Source organism: Corapipo altera, unplaced genomic scaffold (assembly GCF_003945725.1).
Source record: "Corapipo altera isolate COAL_440 unplaced genomic scaffold, ASM394572v1 22b, whole genome shotgun sequence".
Classification (NCBI taxonomy): domain Eukaryota; kingdom Metazoa; phylum Chordata; class Aves; order Passeriformes; family Pipridae; genus Corapipo; species Corapipo altera.
The window spans coordinates 16,989,678-17,007,617 of record NW_020884876.1 but is presented as its reverse complement, the minus strand read 5'-3'; the positions used below and the strand labels follow the sequence as shown (position 1 = coordinate 17,007,617).

Below are 17,940 nucleotides of genomic sequence, written 5' to 3'. Positions count from 1 at the left end.
ATTTTACATCAAATTTACAGTTAGATTTTTTTTTTCCTGATGTTAATAGGGAATACAACCTGTAATGTGGTTTAAAAAAAATAATACTTGCACCTTCATTCTATGTCTAGCATTTTTATTCCTTACAAGAAATCAGGCCTTCTCTAATAAAAACTCTCCTAAGAAAATGCCTAAATCTCGTCTTGGTGTGAAGCGCTTCTTAGGAAGCACTATTAAGCTGGGAAAACACAACCACTATTGATTTACACATTAGAACCATACCTGAGTTGCAAAACACAAGTTACTACAGCTGAAAAAAAAAAAGAAAACCACACCATCTTTGAATAGTTTGTCTTTATTATTAGACTTTTTGTGTTGTAAACACTGAAAACTGCAGCAGAGAGCAAATGAAAGAAGCAGCTCTGTTTATCCTTTTGCATGAGTTAGTGCATAGATTTAAATGTTGAGAAAAAAATCAAGCAAACATTTTAGCATAAGCTGCTTTCTCTTTCTCCTTTTGGGCTTTTATCTTCTGCTTGATTTTGAGTGTTTCCGTCTGGATAGCTGATTAAAAAGAAAAATCATGACAGTTACAATAATCACTTACATTAGGTCTCCTAATAGGTTAAGACCAGGTCACAATGCTGGAGCGAACTTACGTTATTTTATTTAATAAAACTGCATTCAACCTTGGATTAGGTCAGATAGTAGCAGCAAAAAGCCTTGTCCCTGACCCTGTGTTATCTGGTAAGGTCACCACGTAGAGGAGTGTAGAGCAAGCACAGTATTGGTGCCGACACAGAATTTATGAGCTAAAAATCTCACCCACTTTGACCAGGAAACTAAGCTAGTAAGAGCCCTGGGAGATAGGGACATGGTTCAAGAGGAATGCTGTTGACCTACATAAGCAGGTGTTCCAGTGCAACAGAAGCATCACTTGCTGTATAAGACCAGGTTTTCCACCTCAGTGGGCTTTGTGCTCAATACATCAGTGTTTAAGAAGCTAGCATTTTAGGCATCACGCTGGTATAAATTCCTACTAAATACTACCCTACATACTTTGTTAAATTCTTAACAGATTTTTTGATGAAACAGTTTTATTTTACCTTTGTCTTCAGGGGCTATTTCATGAGCCTTTTTAAGATCAGCCTTAAATAAAAGAGAAATATAAATTAATGGTCTGATGAAATTTTTAGATTTAAGGAAAAAAAAAAAGGTGATCATTACCAGTGCCTGATCGAGATCTTTTATTCCCTGCCATCCTTGGGCCCGTCTGTAGAGAGCTTTAGTATTTGCGGGATCTATTTTAAGAGCCTGTAAATTTAATAAAATTGTCACATTAACATTTCTTATACTTCACAGCCTCCCATCTCCACAAATGGCAAAATTCACACCAGCAGACAATCTTCCCAGTTAGTTTGAGGGTAAACTGTCAAAACATTAACTGTATAAAAAGGAATGCCGTAATGCAGAACACTGAATATCTAGCTAAGTGGCTTCAATACCACTGCACCAAAAGTGGTCTTTTGTGAAGGATGAGCACACAGGAGGCTAAAATGTAACAGCTGTGTGTGTGTATATATAGCTAGCTGTCAAGGCTGAGGAGTTGCTGCAGTTCAAATTATCCTAACCTTGAGTCTCACCATACAACTCTATATTGCAGCTCCTTCCTTCACACCAAAAAACCCTCAAATGGCGTCATAAATAAAACACAGATTTCCTGTAAAGTTTTTTTTCACTGTAGGCTAGAAAGACACATGCAGGCAATCCATTTCATCATGCTTCAGGAACCTTGCCAAGTTCCAATCATTATGCCTTTTTTGAGATTAATGTTTTCGATAATGTGTATGTGCCAGCTCTAATATGACAATATCAAAATAGGAAATACAGTGCCTGGGCAAAGAGATTGTTCCACTATTTGATTACTTCGATTATTTTTTCAAAATACCTCAGTTAATTTGGCTAGCTAGCAGTTACCTTGCCTGTGGAAATCACATTCTTCCTGCAGTTAGTTCTACAGTGTTTTAAAGAATATAGTTTCTCAGTGATTAGAGGGAATGTCTTCACAGAAATGTGTCACTTTATTAATTTAATTTATTCACTTTAAATCATTAATATGGATTATAAACATTAGACAACAGATTCTTATTTTTTAAATCACTTCAGTATTGGCTGTTAATACAAAGAAGTGTTACTCCAGCCACTCCCCCTGATCTGTTTGCTATAAAGCCTTCAGCCTCTCTCTCTCCTGTGTCAAGAATTAGGGGTCTGTGTTGAATACACATAGGTAGCATTCTTTGGTTTTACCTTGACCATTGCTCTTACAACTATTTCAAGGCAAGGTTTGTTTGAACAGGCTCAGCCGCTCATAATTCCTTATTTACACCAACAAATGCACGTTTTACAGGCAGTTAATTAAAACTCCTATGGGCCTTAAGAAATCATAGAAGTAAAAGTGTATAGTTTCTCACTAACAATTACCTAGAACTTTAGTAGCTAATTTTAGGAAACTGGTGCTCTGATTAAAACATTGATACATTGTGAGACATAAGCTAAATCCCTTTCAGAAGGCTATTACAGCTATGGAGTTGTCTATATCCAGCAATTATTTAATCTCAAAAATAAAGGAAGTGTGATTGTCTTCCCACAATGGCAAGTATTATGATTAATAATTTCTATCTGTAACACTTAAATGTTGTTTCAGTTTTTACCATTTTCTCAGTGACAGGTATCACCTTACACAGTTTTCTTCTTTATTCTTTCCTTATTCCTCATTTGTCTATTGTGAATATAGGTTCATGAAAGTTTTCCATGTGGTAACACCATCAGCAGGTTAGAAAGCAAGCCAGCTCTCTAATGAGCTCTCACACACAGATTAGCTGAGACTCCTGCTTTCAGCATGAAGCACTAGGAGATGCTGCTCAGGATCCTCTGCTAACAGATAAGAGCGTTCTTTCCTCTGTTTCCTTCAAAATTTCAGAGTTTTACTAAATTATTTAAAGTTTCCTTAAATTTACATTTTTTTTTCAATTCTAGTGGTTTTCCATATTTATATTACCTTCTTTCTTTTTTCCTATTCACTGGTTTCTTTTCACCACTAAGCCTACCCGAAAGGTTAGTTATTTAGTTAGAAAAGTCACTTTCATGAATAAAATATGACACCATCAAATCTAAAAGCAAGTAGAACATTTTGCTCATATTAGTCTTACAGAGAAAAGTACTCCCCTTTCAGTGAAGACAGTTTAACTCTTTGTTCTGCAAACCAAACTGACAATGACAGTAAGAAACAGCCCTCTTTCCTTTGTTTAATGATTCATTTCAATTTCAAAATCTTTTTAAAAAGCCACATACTGGAAAGTTAGTAATAACTTCACAATGAGCTTCTACTTTGTTTACTTTCAAATCATAAGCTTGTCAGAAGACTCCTTAAAAAAGCTTTGCAGTTTCAGTCTTCCTTTTCTATTTAGGCCAAATGTTAATCAAAATGCTAAATATTAAATTTACCTCTGAACAGCTCTCAATGGCTCCCTGCCAATCTGAGAGTTTTAGTTTACAAGCGCCAATGTTTAAAACACAGGTCAAAGCAACAGTCTTCAACTTTGGTTTGTCTGCCTCCTCTGCCACTGCTTCAGAAGCTTCTACATACCTGCAGAAAAAGAGATTGTATTAGAACATGTATTAGTGTTGCAACTTTCAACTTCCTTGTCTATCTTTCCACAGATATGTGCAAACTGGCGTATCCAAACTACTATTTCTAAAGCAGCTTCAATTCCACTATTACAAATGTTTATTAAACTAAATACCTAAAACCCACCCTGATGAAAAAGATCAACTCACTGGTGAATGTTTTCCTGTAATTCCTAGTCCTCCACTGTACTAGCAGCATTTTCTTAGACAAATGTACTATTCTAGACAGCAGGAAACCGTTAGAATTTATTTCAGTAAGTTTATTCTCAAAAACCACGTTGCTCATCGGAGCCAAAAAATCAACACCACTGCTGCACCTTCCACATTCATGGAAAGCTTCATCTCCAGTTCCCTCAGTAATATTTTAATTAGCTTAGGCATTTATGGTTAAAATCTGAAGGTAACTCTACTTTGTACAGGAATATGGTTTTATGAGCATTAGTAACACCACCTTCTTCCCACTGTTTTCCTTTATGACTTTTTTCCTGAACTTCAAAAGTGATACTTGTTCAAGAGTAAGCCACAGCAGTTACTGCATTTCTGTTTCAAAAGCAAACTGATAGGCAAACTGTATCTCATTCTTAATTTACAATGTACTACAGCTGTCTGGTTTTTATTTCAAGTGGCAAAGGTCTGTCGTGGGTACAAAAGTCTCAATTCTTTAATGGTCCACTTAATAGAACTTCAGTGGCTTTTATTTAAAAAAATAAAAATCATGTGCTTGCATACATTCACATTTTAAGCACGCCATGATTAATGCAGCCTTTGCAGATCAATGCCTGTGTAAGTTCAATTTTTGCATGCTCTGTCTTTTGAGTGTTGCATGGTTTGTATATAACTTTGGATCACAGAAATAAGCAATACTTAAAAACTGAATTAGAAGTAGTCCCAGTGATTTTTCCACTTGCTGGGCATTATGCAAAAGATGAGAAACAGAAGAGAGAGAAAAGAGTAAAAAAAAGTAAGGAGAGATGGAACACAAATCTGTATTATATTCAAAACAAACTGAACACAAATATATTTATAAATCACACCAAAACATGAAAGGCTGCAACCATTCTGGTAACAAAATCAGAGCTTCCAAGTCGAAGAAATTAGTAAGATGAGTATCAAGGGAGACAACGGGAAGTAATGATTTTTTTTACAAAAAAGGTTTAAATTCACACATACAAACTATTAAAAAAAAGGCTAAGAAGCAATAAAACAAGAAGAAGAACAGGAGGCTACAAAGGTTTCTATTGGTAAAAAGAGAAAGCCGTGGTGTGCTAGGTGAATTGTACATATGCCATTGGAGACACCCTGTTAAGAGCTATTCTATTCCTATCATTTCTGGCAAAGTGCCAGCTAAAGTACACCATTCCTACATGAAGTATTAGATTTTAAGATACAATAACAGAGTGTCCACAAAAGTATGGCCTGTAAAGAGCTGGAATGATGAGATTTGTTTAGTCTAGAAAAGTTACTATGCTTTCTACAAGGAAAAATAAGCACCAAAGAGGTTCAAATTGGAAGAGCCTTCACTGGGTGTGCTTAAAAGTGAGCAAGACAACTAATTGTAAGGGATGGCATAATTATACGTGGTATTTACCTAAGTATGGGGGGAGAAAATAGACAGACACAACACAAAGATCCTTAAAGATCCATTCCAGCCTTCTTTATATATGATTTCCAAAAGGTTTGCATAGAAATCCTATTTGCTTCGAGGTTTGTGTTGGTCTATAATGGGCTTTTTGAGGGCAGTGGGAGACACTGCATCTTGGGTTAAAATCTGCAGTTAAGGGATTCATTTTATGCTTCAGAAAGACATAATTTATTTGAAACCCAGTCACTTAAAAACTCCACTGAAGCACTACATATGCCTGAATTTTTTTTTTTCATTATCGTTATGCCAGTTGACCAATGATCATTAAGAAGGCAGGGATAAAGGTCAGTATAACTTTAAGAGATGTTCATATATTGAAAGCAAAAAGCTTGGAAAGAAGAAAGGAGCAGTATGGAAATAAAAGCAGAAAGACCATGATTTTGAAAGCAAGTCTGAATTATACATGGAGTCAGGATGATGGTATGGAGCCTCAGAATAAAAATAGTAATGAATGGATAAGAGTCACATTTGTCTTTTGAACTTACCGACTTCCTAAACTTACTGCTCTTTAGAAATCAGAGAAAAAGTATCTCCCTCCTTTGCTATCCATTAACTACTCTGTATACTATTGTTCTTTTCTTCCCAGTTATGCACCACCACAGCAAGTGTGTTAAAAAAGGACTATTTAGTCAGTTAGAAACAATACTTCTGCCTATAGCTCTTACATAGCAATCAGTAGAAGACCTACGTAAGTAGCCAAAAATCAACCAGATGTTTTCCAGATTCAGAAGGCTCTTTATTTAAAAAAGAGAAGAGCAATGCAACAGGCACTTTTTAAATGCACAAATCATTGCTTGATAGCAGTATTAATTTGGGTTACAGGAACTATCTGATTGAGTGATGATAGCCTTACCGTAAACTTTTACTATATTTTTTAGCTGCCATTGCCCAATTTTGCGATTTGAAGAAAGTATTTCCTATATTCTTTGTGTCTTCTGCTATGGCCACAATCTTGTCAACCTAATAAAATAGATGGGAAATATACAGTATGAATGTATTTATGAAAGAAGTCTTGAAGTAACTAATGCTTAACAGTAGGATCCCACATCCATCTTCCTTCAACAATTATAAAACCTTAGAATAGAAATACTCCAATTTTAGACAAATACTAGCTTCAAACCACTTCTGTAATATTATCTACTTTATGAAACACAAATGTCTCAAAGATTAAATTCCTAGTGGGTTTTCTACACTATGAAAGGTGAGAAAATACCACAGACAACACAGCAGTTCAGCTCTTTCCCCTAAATGCTGTTACCCACATATTCATTATTTAAAGAAAAGAAGATATGTTAACAATCAAAGTATTCAACCAAGATTGCCTATTCCTGAGAAAATATCATCTTCTGCTTCTCAAAATGGTATCAGTCACATGAAATCTGCACCCTCTTAAACTAGGAGTCATATCAACACAATTTTCCTTCTCCCTAAACACTGAAAATAACCATGAAGGGAGAAAAGGAACAACTGCTTGTCTTTATCAAATCCATCATTTCTATTTCCAGAATCATATACATTTCTGTGAAGTTACTTTTCCAGTGGCAATAAACAGTCTGTACTTACTGCTGCCTGTAACACAGTTGTCTTAAGCTCTGTCAAATGTATATATTGCCATTTGTAATACTATCAGTTTACACTTCTACCCTACTAGAAATAATGACCTTGAAAAAAACTGATCACAGAGTGAGACCAATGTCACCATGGTTTCTGTAGTTGGTTTATATGAACAAGTTTAAAGTTAAAGGACGCAGGCACCTGCCAATTTCAGTTCTGCACATTTCCACAAGTTGAAATGCTTCTCAACAGCCCGATACAAGGAGTTCCTGTTTTCTAACTGTAATGAGATTTTACTATTCTACTTTGTAATTCTGTATTTGCAATCTACACATGCAGCTCCCTTTTTTCCTCTCTCACAAATCACTGTTTGACTTACACAGTTTGTCTAGTTCACTTTCATGATAGAGTAAAAACCTGCAAATGAGCTGCTTTCACCAGTCTGCTCCCTAAATTCCAACCACAGACTTTCCTTCAGTTTGAACAATTTGAAAAGTAAACAACTACTGGGAATTGAGAATGACTAGCTCTGATGCATTAAAAATCTTTTTTCTAGGAAAAATTTCTAGGAAGTGAGGCAAAGTCTGTTTAAAGATGGTTATTTAAAATATTGCACAGAAAAAGTGTTTAGGTACAACATTAAATTAGTCATCCGCAGGATGGAGTTCTAGTAATTGCAATTTGACACTACAGCACAAACAAAAGTAAAAAGAAACCAAGAATAGAAAAAAAAAGTGTGACAATTGTAAGTAATTGAGGTTTTAGTTATTGGGGAAAAAAATCGGCTGCAATTAGCACTGAAAAAAAGAGATAACAATCCCCTCCACAGCATTCTCTTTCCTAAAATACAATGTTACTGTTTAATCAGGACCTTAATCCATTCTTAAGGAAAAAAGCTTAATGAACATCATCAGAGACACCATGTAACTACCTACAAGTCTTGCTTTCCGTAAAATACCTAAGAAGAAAAATACTTACATCTTTCAAGTTTATATCTGAATCTTCAGGAAAATCTGGATGAGCATCTCCAGATCCATCTTGGGGAACAATTCCCCAGTCATCTCCTTCCTTTAGCTCTCCACAATCAGCGATGACACACAACTGAAAAAATAAAGTGTAAATAGCAGTACTGCTAATTAAGACAATTAAAAAAAAAACAACAAAACCATAACTTCTGAGTGCTCTCTGAAATTTTTGAAATTCAGTAAAAAGGCTTTTTCATCTGTTGTTTGGGTGTATTTGTCTCAGAAGCCCATCACATCATTAACCTATCCTCATCAAAAGGCTTTTATCACACCAAGTGCTGTGCTCAGAGGAGCAGCATTCCAAGAACACCATACCCACACTTCACAGAGAGGCTGGAAGAGGAACTGGCAACAAGCTGAGCTGCAGCAAAACACAAGACACGGAAGTTCTACTACATTAGAGACGATGGTTCTTTCTTCAACTGCCAAGTCTTTTAAAGTTACAGAAGTATTAATTTTTCAAACACCCACAAACTGACATGACCTACATACTGACTGCTTTTTCAGAAACACGACTTCTGACACAAAATTTATAAGAAGGTAGGGTTGTGAATTCCACCTTTTAATTTCATCACCCATCCTACACTTCTCGCAAAGGCTTCCACCCTCCCAGCTGTGTTGAACAATAAACTGTTTGTGCAGGGGAAATTTACAGTGTAAGAACAAAAGCCTCTTAACAAGAACAGTAAAATGGAGATTAACACTGTTAGCAGAAACAGCTGTCTAACATTTAATATTTTTAAACATTACATCAAGCATTTAAAAGAAATGAATATGCATCATACAATGGAATAATAAACATCATCCCTCAGTGCTTTGGATTTTGTTTACCTTAGTAGGATTTTCTCCTTTTACTTCAACGTTTTCGAGTATTTTAACTACACCCATTCCTTTGATCACTTGGCCAAACACCACATGTTTCCCATCCAGGTGAGAAGTAGGCACCGTTGTAATAAAGAACTGAGAGCCATTAGTACCAGGTCCTGCATTTGCCATGCTCAGCAGACCTGGTTTATCATGCTGCATTGGGAAAAAAAAAATCACAGTCAACATATATGAAAAATCTGTTAGAAAACCATGCATAAGATTCTGTAATGCTGTTCATATATATAGCAAGGACAGCCATAGCAACAACTTGGTAACCCAGACAGTTACATACAGTTAGCAACTAATTTTACCTATCAGACTGAAGAGGGCAAATACTCAGTCTTTATTTGCCCCCCACCAATCTAGCAAGCACAGCCACATGTGATTTGATGCTGTAACACCTGTCCACTGCTTCTACACAGGGCCCCCTGCCCAGCTGCGGGGTTTAGACATCACCTCAGAGACATGAAATTCCTCATTGGATTATTCAAGAATACTGGCCTCAAAAAACAAAGCTAAACACCACTTAAACTAGTTTTAATGTTACCCTGCCAAGATGGCTAAGTATTGTCAATTTTATAAGGGCTACTTAACACAAACTATATTGCAAAACAGTGGAGTTTAGAGGACTGTGGTCTTTGTTATTTACAGGGTAGCGTTTTGTTGTTTGTTTTTTTTTTAATCTCCTTCACTTTCCTGGAGACAGAGTTTTTAATCTGTTGGGATTTTTAACCATCTAATTATTTTGGCTCATGCTACCAGGCCACAAACTAAAAAAGATTATTAAACAGCCCAATATGAGATGATACTATTTATCTTGTTTCCCACAAGTACTTTTTCCTTTTTGGAAATAAGAATTATCTTGTTCCATCTCACAGATTATTTCATTTTCACTTGTACTGCAAAAAATGTACTTTCATATGTGTTGTGAATATCTCGTTTAACTGGTATGATACAGCCCTAAAGATTTTATTCTCTTCAAGTTGATCTGGTTACTAAGTGCAAGGAATTCTGTTTAATGTAAGTCAGTATGTCATACCAAGGCACTGGTACATGTCTAAAGTGTGCATGCTTTGGTATTCCTACGAAATTTGATACTGTGGGGAGGAGGGGAGTGGAAAGAAAAAGTATGACAGCACAGAGGGCATGGAAACAGAAACTGCTGTGAGGCACACCTCAAAGCTCGGTGGGAGGTTGACTAGTTTGAGACAACAGTCTGAGACAGCTGTATTTAAGCACCTGGTTTGTCCCTGTATTCTCAACTGGTTCGAAGAACCTGTTGAAAATTGTTTTCCCATACAGTGTTTGGACTTCCATGGTGGCAGGGAGAACTCCTTGCCTAAGCTCTTCATCTGGTCATAAGGCACAGTGAGTCTGAATCTTTTAATCACAATTTAGCTTCGGAACTCTGGGAAAAGATTGTACAGCTGAGAGCTAGATTGGCACCTAGCCAACAGAAACCTACTGGAATCCTGACTTTGTCTGTTCTAACCTTGAAACTCACCCTGAGAGTCACAGATGGCAAACAACAGAGAGAAGCCTGTATTCCACAGCAAGAGAAGGCATCTGGTAGTAACTGAGCGTTGCAGGAACGCAGCCTCCAAAAGAAGTATCTGACATTTTGCATTGTACTTGCTGGCAAACAAGTTAAAGAACGGTTCCCCCACAGAAGGGTTTTGCAAATATCATTTGAGGCTGGTCACTGATTCACTGCCCAAGACCTGTAAATCTTACCTTTCCCTCTGCCCTCCCACCCCCCTACAATTACAGCTAATGCTAGACAGCAATGGTTTGTAAACAAAAAGCCAAGTAACAGTAAGTTCTGGCATTGCCTTACACCTTCAGGTTTAACTTTTGTCTGTAAAGATCGGGGGACAAGTTGAAAGGTTACAGAGAGGAATCTGGTAGCTTCAATCTTCACACTTATCGCAATCCCACTTCATTTGGGACCAACTCTCAACATTAGTTCCCTGATGAGCGTCTCTATTTATAAACAAAACTGTTGTCACTCATGCATTTTCTTGCCATGAGTGTTTTGAAAAACACTGCAGATAGAGTGTCTTTCCCATAACAGTTTCTGCTATCATTCTGTAAGTTCATTAAGCAAGCAAAAAAGTCAGGACAAAATCAGATTCTCTGACAGATTCAAGGTTTGCAAAACTATGCCATGGTAACCATGCTTGGTAAGTTGGGTGTTCCACAACAGCAGATCCATCAGCTGGAGAAGTTACACCAAAAAAAGCCTAGTGGGATTGATCTGTGTAAGAGGACTACCGACAAGGGGTAAGGGGTCTTGCAGTTTACTGCAATTTACAACAAACCATGCAAACAAGACAAGAATAAACTGCTCCAGTGTCCTCGAAGCATCAACAAAACAATTCACTGTTGTCCGAGACAGCGGGTAGAGAACACTTTGCAGGACTGCTAGATTAAGTGCAAGACCCAGTGGATTTCTATTTAGTAGAGGCATTTTAACTCCCACTAAAATCGTAACAATACTTGGCAAACAGATAACGGGAATCAAACTCCCAGACTCTATACAAGATCCTCATGAGTTCCTCAACTCATCTCTGGCACTTTGACAACATTTGTTATAGCTGAGCAGTCAGAGAAGTACAGAAATGGGGATCATTTGCATAATTACCTCCAGATTTCAAAGAACAACCAAAAAAGTAATGATGACACAGTCTCCTTCTCAGGGAGCTAGAGATCCTGTGACAAGGACCAATCCAAAAGAGTAACTTTTCAGAGTAGTGCTACAGGCACCACCTTAGCAAGTGTCAAGAGTTCAGAAAACACCTCTCACAACTGTAATTATCTTTATGAAGAATACTGGAGACACATTTCCGACTATGGCTCGAAATCTAAGTCCTATAAGTCCTCTGAGGAGTGGCTGAGGGAGTTGGGGTTGTTTAGCCTGAAGAAAAGGAGATTCAAAGGTGACCTTATCACTCTCTACAACTACCTGAAAGCAAGGTGGGGGCTGGTCTCTTCTCCCAGGCAACTAGTGGCAGGACAAGAGGAAACGACCTCAAGCTGCACCAGGGGAGGTTCAGGTCAGGAGGAGTTTCTTCACAGAAAGGGTTGTGAAACATGGGAATGGACTGCCCAGGGAAGTGATGGAATCACTATCCCTAGAGGCATTCAAGAAACGACTAGTTGTGACACTATCATCTAGTTGACAAGATGGTGTTCGGTCAAGGGTTGAACTCCACGATCTCAAAGGTGTTTTCCAACTTAACTGATTCTGTGGTTCTGTGAACTTGGTAAAGGATTTTTATGTCTGATTAAAGGATTGTCATATTTTCTTTTCCTAAAATACTGTTTGGAGGCAGGCACAATTGCAGTCAAAGCTTTGCTTTAACCCCTGTTAAGTTTTTCAGTCAGTGTTGTTGAGGAGTCTCTCATATGCTATCACACATAACATGATATGAAAGCAGTTAAAGCAAATGCTGAGAATTGTTACTCCTACAGCAGCAGGTGTCCTGGCTGTTGTAAGGGGTACTTGCAGAACATGTTATTTCTGTTTTTGCCAAGTAGTACTCCTACCCAGGTTCAAGCCACAATTACTGATAGTTCAAGCACAGGGGGCTTTTTTTTCAGTCACACAGCCCTTTATGTACAGCTGAGACCACAGATCAACCCTCAGAACAACTATTATGGTTGCCACTTTTCTCCAGAATACCTGACTGCTAGCCAAAAAATATAAGTCACGGTGTACAGGTAATACTTAAATTTGGAGATCTTTAAATGCTGTATAAATTGTAGGCTTAAGGTACACAGATATGCTGACAGGAACACTTGTGTGTGTAAAGCAAACACACATGTAGTCTCCCTGGTGTCACCAGATGTTGATTTTGTGGACAAAGATTTAGAATCATGTGCAGAACTCTTGCAGCACAGCTCCCTCCTCTCTTCCTGCAGCAGGGCTGACAAAACTGCTTCTGGGACACACTAATGGTTGCTAGTTATGAAACAGTGGTAAGTAATGGGAGAGGCAGAAATTTCTGATGTGAAACCCAGTATCTTTGAATGTTCAGGTTTGGATGTTCATGTTTGGTGTTCAAGATGGAAATGTTTAAGGTCAGATGGGGCTTTGAGCAACCTGGTCTAAAAAAAGGTGTCCCTGCCTATGGCAGGGGGTTTGGAACTAGATGATCTTTAAGGTCCCTTCCAACCCAAACCATTCTGTGATTCTGTGATCTCTTTAAATGAAGTCCTCAAATCCAGACCTTTCAAAAGCTTGCTTTGTTCACAGGACATTTTCCCAACATTTTGGTTGAATAAAAGCTATATATAAACTTTTACTTCCCATATCATTGAAAATAACTATAGTAATGAAAACGCTTTCTTTTAAATTTTCCTTTAGATTAATTCTGCAATCTACCATGGATTTCCGTCTTCTTAAGAAAAGTATTTCTCATATCTAATCTTATGAATATTATTAGTGTATGAAAAAAGCATAAAATCCAATTAATGCTAAGATATTGTAGATGCTTCAGAGTAACAAAATTTGCCAATCTTTTAAAATAATATCCTTACTTAAAGGAGAACTATTGTTTAAAATTAATTTCTGATGGTGCAATTAAGAAGAAAAATAAAACTACAGTTCTTTGTTTTAACAAGGCTGACCTCTTTTTGTATGTATTCCTACATGTATTTGTTCTACATTCATGAATGACCTTAAGGATCAATTAATTTGGGGCTGTTCTGCTGCATTCTTTCCATTGCTTAAAAATACACTAAATTTGGACTAAAAAGCACTAATTCTGACCTTGAAGAAAAATAAAACTTCACCAACTGAATACAACAATATTTTCAATAGAGTACCTTATAATGAAAGTTTTCATCTTCAAATTTTTCACCATATATACTTTCTCCACCTGTGCCATTTTGGTTTGAGAAATCTCCACCCTGGACCATAAACTGCTTAATAACTGTAAAATAAAATAAATATAAAATGTATCACCAAGGCAGGGAAGGCATGAAGAGAAACAATTCAGAGATGAAGAGCAATCCTTGTCACCAGCACCTAAAAAAGCCCAAAACCCACCTTTTATTTATTTATCAAGTGTCCACTAAGTACTCCTTCAATTTTGTGGATATCACTTGATACTTCAACCTGAAATTCATTTCAACCTGTTTACAACTCAGAGTAAACTAGTTTTACTATTACTAACTTATCGGTAAATTTACAATTTACTATTGTCAATGCAGGGTAAGAACATCTAGCCATTAGGAGGATCAAAAAGTCAAAAACTTTCAGTCAAGTTATTTCTTAAACAAGTCCTTGAAATATTATTTAACACTATTTCAAATACTCATGGTAGATAACTTGTTACCAATAGGAAAACAGAGGGCTTCATAGAACTTACTTCTGTGGAAAGGACATCCTTTATAATGGAGAGGTTTTCCAGTGGTAGGCCCTGTTCCTTTTTCTCCTGTACATAACGCACGGAAATTTTCAGCAGTTTTAGGTACAATGTCAGCAAATAATTCAAAGACAATGCGTCCAACTGAAATGACAAAGAGAGAATGAGACATATTTTTAAGTCCTGTCCTTGGCATGGTGATGTGTGGAGCATTATATGTCAAAAGAAATTAATGTTTCTAACTTTATTATTTTATTTACATGACTATTAAATTTCCACTTGGGGGGGCTGCTCCATGGCAATTCCTGGCAGTTATACTGGGCTTTTAGCAAGGTTATTACCAACAGTGGATTCCATTCTGTCAAGAATAATGTAGGGGGAATAGAGACAGATTCTGCCAAAAACTAATGAAAAAGCTGAATGCATTTTCTGCCAAAAAAATGTGCACGGAAAATCACACACAGATATATCAAACCCAAATCATGTATTTTAATATGCACACTTATGTCTAATTTAACATATACATGTAGCTTGTTCAATCAAAAGTAGATGAAAAATAAGAAAGACTGTTTCGTGTAGACCTTTATTTGAACAAAAAGCTTATGCCAAACACATATACCAACCCTAGTCCTCATTCTCTTAAACCTGAATTTTACTAAGACACAGCAATTGACATTAATTCCAAAAACATGCCACGTTTTAACCAAAGGACATGAAACCTGAGTAGCTAACAGATCCTGTAACAGTCAATAAATGGATTCTGTGCAAAATTCTCATCCCTTCACAAACTGGCTTCCCAGGGAAGCTACTTCTCACTCCCAGCAGCTGCCATCAGCTGATGCTCCTGTTTTCTCATCAGACTCATAGTCAATTAATTAACATAACTTCACTCTACCGGAAGCTAAATGTAAATACATTAATTCTAATTAATACAGGAATGAAAACAAATTAGACAATTGAAAGTCAATAAAAGGTAAATCATCCTAGAGACTTTCTTCTATTCCTTTGAATAGCAGAATGAATAAATGAGGCAATATCCCGACAAAATTTAGTCAGCCTCAATCTTTACCCGTGCATATTTTGAAAACCTACACTTCCAAGTATTTCCTCAGCTTCCATGTTTTTGACCGTTTGCCCAGATTTCCAAATGACCTCTGGCAGCACTGGCGATGCCAAGAGTACCAGGGCTGCCGTACTGCCCTGAGCTTTCAGTCCCGCAGACCCCACTGCCCACCCAGCAGCCAGGTACGACTCCCCACGCCGCGGCAGGTCCCAGGGCTTGGAGCCCGGAGTGGAATGGGCGGCCCTGGCCCACGGGCAGCACATGGAAAAGGCGCGCAGGACCGGCCGCCCACGTGGGCAGCACTGGGAGCCATGGATGGGCAGGGACGGGCGGGCAGGGCTGCCATGGGAACGCGCGGCAGGGGTCACTCATGGCGCTGTGTGTGCACCGGCACCCCGGCATCACCCACGACACCTTCCCCGACCGTGGGGAGAGGGCGCCAGTGCTGACATGTTGCCTCTCTCTAGACTGGAGCCGCGGCGGGAGCGCGCAGGGCCCCGCGGGGAGGCCTGTTCGCGGCGGGGCCGCCCTCCTCCTTCTCCTCCTCCTCCTCCCCGCTGCCGGGCTGTGCGCTCGCAGCCCGCGGCAGCAGCAGCTCCCAGTCCGTCCCGGCGGTCTCCCCCCATGGAGAACATTCCGCTCGGGGCCGGGCACGATCCCCGCCGCTCCCGCCGCCCGGCCCGGGCCCCGCGCGGTCCGCACGGCACACCCCGGCCCGGCCCCGGCCGTCTCGCCCGGGCGCCGTCCCGCCCCCTCCCCACCTCGCTCGCCCCCGATGTCCACATCGAAGAAGGCGCGGGGGTTGCTGGCCTTGCTGGGCCGGGCGGCGGGGGACGGGTGCGCCATCCCGCAGCTGCCCGCTGGCGCGGTAGCTCCGCCCGCTCGGCCGCCCGCGATCCCTCCCGGCCTCCCGCGGGTCGCGGCCGCTCCCGCTCCTCCCACCGCCGGGAGCGGGCGGGGACGGCGGCGTGTCTCCCGGGAGCCACGGTCCTGCAGATGGGCTGCAGGACACGGCTACTGCTGCGTCCGCAAAGGAAAAACGTGTCTTTCTCGAGGTCATGCACACACACATACGCAAGGCCTGAAAAGGCGAGTAAGGAGAGGAGATTTAGACTTTGCCTGGGTTTATGTTTTGCAGGGTCTGTGAAAAGCTGTGACCGATGGAAAGAATGGGCAAATTGTCAAAAGTGACTACTGCAACATAAATGTAACTCCAGTCTTTCTAAGGTCTGAAAACAAAATATATTTCTTCCCAAAGTATGAATATCATGATAGCTGCTCCAAAGCAAACAATCTCTTTCAGGCACTTGTTTTGGCCAAGGGGTGTGAATGCCAACAACACACTTGGGGCTCCTCAAGGTGTAGGATTCCCAAAGAGGTGAATGGTTAACATGGCCACATCCTGTGCTCACTGGCATCATAGAGAAAAGGCACATATTGAGGTAAAAGTAGAAGGGGGAGAAGACTGCTGGGGTTTGACTCCTGCAAACTTAAAGTCCTTCTGGGAATGCTGATCATCAAAATGAGCCTCTTTACTTCTTGGACTCCTCCAATCCATCCCAGAAACCTCTACATTCATTCTTTGATTCACTGTATCCTCCAAAGGCTCTCTCCTCTAATTCATGTCATCTTTATATGTTTGGACTTGAGCTTCACCAAGCTGATTTTCATCTCTCTCGTAGTATGTTCTCAATATTAGGTGTGTCAGAAGACATGTCAATCCCAGACTGAAATAATAGATAAAGTAGCATTGATATTAATAACTTCAGTCCATATACTCCATCATGATCGTTCCCACAGCCTCGCTACAGATGTTGGACAGGAGAGGTGATCAGCACCAGTTGCTTGTTGCATGTTACATCTGGGAACCCTTAACAGAAGGAAAAGCCGTCTGCTACCATCTGGAAACATTTAGTGAGAAATCAGTGAAACCACACTAAGGCATTTCTCTCTCTGAGCCAGGTCATGCAGCTGTGTCAGGGATTTCACATGCTCCACAATGTCAAAGGCCACCAAAGCTTTAAGTCATCTGTAATTCACTAGGCTACAGTCACTGGCTGAGATATTTTTGTCATTACACTTAGCATAGGAGCGATGCTGTAGGAGAAGGGATCTCACACCAGCAATGTGCGCTTGCAGCCAAGAAGCCCAGCCATATCCTGGACTATGTTAAAAGCAGCATGGCCAGCAGGTTGAGAGATTCTGCCATCATGAGATCTCACCAGGAGTACTGCATCCAGCTCTGGGGTCCCCAGCACAGGAAGGACATCGACCTGTTGGAGCAAGCCCAGAGGAGAGACACCAAGATGATTAGATGGATGGGATGATTACACAACCTCTTCTACGAGGAATAGCTGAGAGAGCTGGGATTGTTCAGCCTGGAGAAGAGAAGGCTTTGAGAGAGAACTTACTGCTGCCTTTCAGCACTTGAAAGAGGCCTATAAGAAAGACAGGGACAAACTTTTTAGCAGGGCCTGTTCTGATAGGACAAGAGGTAATGGTTTTAAACTGATGGAGGTCAATTTAGGTTAGATAAAATGAAGAAGGTTATTACAATGAGGATGGTGAAACACTGGAACAGATTGCCCAGGGAAGTGGCAGATGCCTCATCCCTGGAACCATCCCAGGCCAGGTTGGACTGGGGTCTGCACTACCTGATCTAGTTGAAGATGTCCTTGCTTATTGCAGGGGGGTTGGATTAGAAGACCTTTAAAAGCCCATTCCAACCAATATATTCTATGATCTCAGTGA

General features: G+C 39.6%; 1 protein-coding gene across 1 annotated transcript; it reads right to left on the bottom strand.

The window, feature by feature from the left end:
- Positions 1–314: 314 nt before the first annotated feature.
- Positions 315–16,084, bottom strand: PPID (peptidylprolyl isomerase D). The gene is made up of 10 exons (XM_027636347.1): positions 15,951–16,084; positions 14,130–14,270; positions 13,585–13,691; positions 8,719–8,907; positions 7,841–7,963; positions 6,162–6,268; positions 3,484–3,625; positions 1,207–1,293; positions 1,086–1,128; positions 315–543 (listed from the first exon to the last, which is right to left on the bottom strand). Exons 1-10 carry the CDS (start codon positions 16,033–16,035, stop codon positions 455–457), a joined length of 1,113 nt encoding a protein of 370 aa, XP_027492148.1. The 5' UTR covers positions 16,036–16,084; the 3' UTR covers positions 315–454.
- Positions 16,085–17,940: the final 1,856 nt, after the last annotated feature.

Excerpts from the sequence above, each read along its gene's own strand:
- PPID (XM_027636347.1), bottom strand. The coding sequence starts at position 16,035 with ATGGCGCACCCGTCCCCCGCCGCCCGGCCCAGCAAGGCCAGCAACCCC. Across the intron at positions 7,964-8,718 it reads AAGGAGAAAATCCTACTAAG|TTGTGTGTCATCGCTGATTG; the intron begins GTAAACAAAATC and ends TTATTTTTTCAG. Across the intron at positions 3,626-6,161 it reads AAATATAGTAAAAGTTTACG|GTATGTAGAAGCTTCTGAAG; the intron begins GTAAGGCTATCA and ends CTTTTTCTGCAG.